This window comes from Cyprinodon variegatus, unplaced genomic scaffold, assembly GCF_000732505.1.
Source record: "Cyprinodon variegatus isolate N-32 unplaced genomic scaffold, C_variegatus-1.0 Scaffold205, whole genome shotgun sequence".
Classification (NCBI taxonomy): Eukaryota; Metazoa; Chordata; class Actinopteri; order Cyprinodontiformes; family Cyprinodontidae; genus Cyprinodon; species Cyprinodon variegatus.
In genome coordinates, this window is record NW_015150658.1 from 968,959 (window position 1) to 971,670 (window position 2,712).

At 39.7% G+C, this 2,712-nt stretch overlaps 1 protein-coding gene across 2 annotated transcripts in view; it reads right to left on the reverse strand.

Moving 5' to 3' along the window:
• Positions 1-1,374, reverse strand: part of e2f2 (E2F transcription factor 2) — a 22,140-nt gene extending 20,766 nt beyond the window's left edge. The window contains exons 1-2 of one of the 2 annotated variants that reach the window (XM_015379968.1): positions 1,204-1,374; positions 715-1,042 (exon numbers count right to left, since the gene is read on the reverse strand). In XM_015379968.1, coding sequence (XP_015235454.1) covers positions 715-987 — 273 coding nt within the window. In that variant the 5' untranslated portion in view covers positions 988-1,042; positions 1,204-1,374. The remainder of the gene's footprint in view (positions 1-714; positions 1,043-1,203) is intronic. The other variant, XM_015379967.1, reaches the window with a different exon arrangement.
• Between the last annotated feature and the right edge of the window lie 1,338 nt (positions 1,375-2,712).

Sequence of the window (2,712 nt, forward strand, 5' to 3'; positions counted from 1 at the left end):
CAATTCTCTTCTCAATTCTGACTGAATTCTGACAGCTGACAAACATGTTAGCATCAAGCTGCAGTCATGTCTGTTTTAGCTCTCTTTAATTACCTTCTGCTCTTCCATTATAGATATAGAATCACCGGGGACCCCTTGGGCACGCAAAAAGTTGCCTAATTTTTTACCCATGTGTCACAGGCCTTCCCAAACAACTCACATCTTTGTCAGTGAAGCTGAGTGCTCCAACATCTCTTCCTTCATGATGCCCATCTACATTAGGATCCAAAATTCTGAGATTAAAGTCAGAATTATGAGAAAAGAAGTCAGAAATTTGAGAGAATAAGTCAGAATTCTGAGATAAAAGTCAGAATTCTAAGAATAAAGTGAGAAATTTGAGAAAAAAGTCAGGATTCTGAGATTAAAGTCAGAAATTTGAGAAAAAAGTCCAAATTCTGACTTTTTTTCTCATATCATTCTAAACTAAAATGTAAAAATCAGTAAACCTTTTATTGCTTTTTCAGTGGCCCTAATCCTCATTCGTACACATTTATACACAATATCATCATCATCATCATCTGCAGTGCAGCACAGGGCCCCTCTGTGGCTTATCGCGTCAGAGCAGCTTAAACATGGATGCCAATGCAAATCGGGAATAATTCCTCCTACATGCATTCAGCACAGATCAAGATGTGTGGAAAACATTGTGTCTGCAGAGAAAGTGTGAGTGCTTACCGGCAGCCGCCCGGTGGACGACCTGATGGGCTTCGCGTCCGGTCCGTGGGGGGTTGAGTACAGACTGTTGCCTCTTTGTTCGGCCGCTGTGTTGCTGATCTGGGTGAAGTATCCGACCGGTACCGTGCTGATCGGCGGGCTGGACAGTCCGGTGCAGAAGAGCTCGCCCTTCACTCCGCCGCTGGACACAATCTTCATCTTATTCTGGGAGCAGGAGAGCCCCACCGGCGGCCGGGCCGGTGCGGGAGAGACGCCTCTGGGCATCCGCATCATTTTCCTGGGTTAATAGAACCGGATCGGTGCGGTGGAGGAATAATCGAGCAGTGAGCTGGAATCAGATCAAATGCTGCTAGTAAACAATTACAAAGACTCACAACAGCAGCTCTTCCTATATTTAACCTACAATAATAAAAATACAAAAGTTAAACATAAACTAAGCATTTTTTAATCCTTTGTTCTGCAACAAAGCTTAAAAGAAATTTCTCTTACCAGTTATTATAAATCTGCTTATAAATCAGCACATTTGCACATCCAGTAATTCGGTAAATCTTGTCTGGGTTCGGATCCAGATTAAAGAATGTGACTGAAACGGAATCGGATCCTCTCCAAGCCTGGTGTCCAAACAGCGCAGGTCAAAACTCTCCATACAACAGAAGAAGAGTCTTTTTAGCGCCAAACCTGATCCCGCGAAATTTAGATCTCCCGCGGTTAGATCTGGCTTCTGATTGGCTGACGGCACGCTCGGCTTGTCACATTTGTATAAAACAGTTGTGATGGGCTGGGGCTCGCGCCCTTAAAGGGACAGGAACCTCTCTTTGACACCAGACTGTTTATTGTCAGGATGGAGGACAATAGAACTGTTTTATAGTAAATATATATATATGTGCTTATAAAGCTGTAACTATAATTAGCGCGTATATTAGGAAATACATTTAATATCATGCATGAAATCCAGAGATCAGATGATATGAATATTATCAAGGCTATCTCATTCTTGTTTAATTGTCAATAACCTAAATTTGTGCACTGGTTAATGGTATTGTTAATTTCCAACTGGTTTTTATACAGTTTTTTTTTTTTTTTTAACATTAGGTCGCACACACACACAAAAAAAAAAACAAAACTCAAATATCTTTCGTAGAAGTTTTGGGGAAAACATATCTGTGGTTTAATGCTTTGTGTAAAGATCTTCAATACAAATACATAGAAAAAGAAAATTATTTTGTTTTTTTCTTGTCCCATTTCCATGTCATGAGTACTTGGTGGGTGTAGCTACAAGGAGATGTTGTAGGCAGTCTGTCAATGATAACCCATTCAGCTGAACTCTTGCCTATTGGCTCACATGAGATATTGAAAGAAAACACTCCTGCCCCCATTCACACCAACTCAACCCCAGCTGCCTGTTCTGACCCCCACTCACTGAGACAAAGTAGACTCACTACCCCAGCAAAACTGCCATGTCATTGCCTTATTATACTTGAGGAAAACATACATTTAAAAGTTATCTAAGTCATTCATACTGTATTTTGCTTGTTTTGGTTTAAATACTTTGGGTGCCAGAGGAGTGCATCTGACGGGATCTGTCCCATGATTAGACAACATACATCTTAAGGCACAGTCAGTGGGAAAAAAATACAGTTAGCACTTAAAGAGCTGTTGAAAATTATTCGAAATATCCATTTTCTATTTCAAGCTTAATTTATCTCCACTCTATGTTCCTGTGTTGCGTCATAGGATTTCATACTACCCTAGGATTTCATAAACTGGCATGTTTCTCTGTAATAAAGGGATTATGCACACATTATTAAATCAAATATGGGGTTGGGTAACTTAAATTAAACTTAAGATAAACCAAATGAGAATGGGACATTAGCAAAAAAAAAAAAAAAGGTGTCTGTTATCATTTGATATTAAAATGTGCTGTACATGATTCCTGCCCTTATACATACAGGATATGTTCTTATACCTGCCAATATCATCACAAATGATCTTATTTTG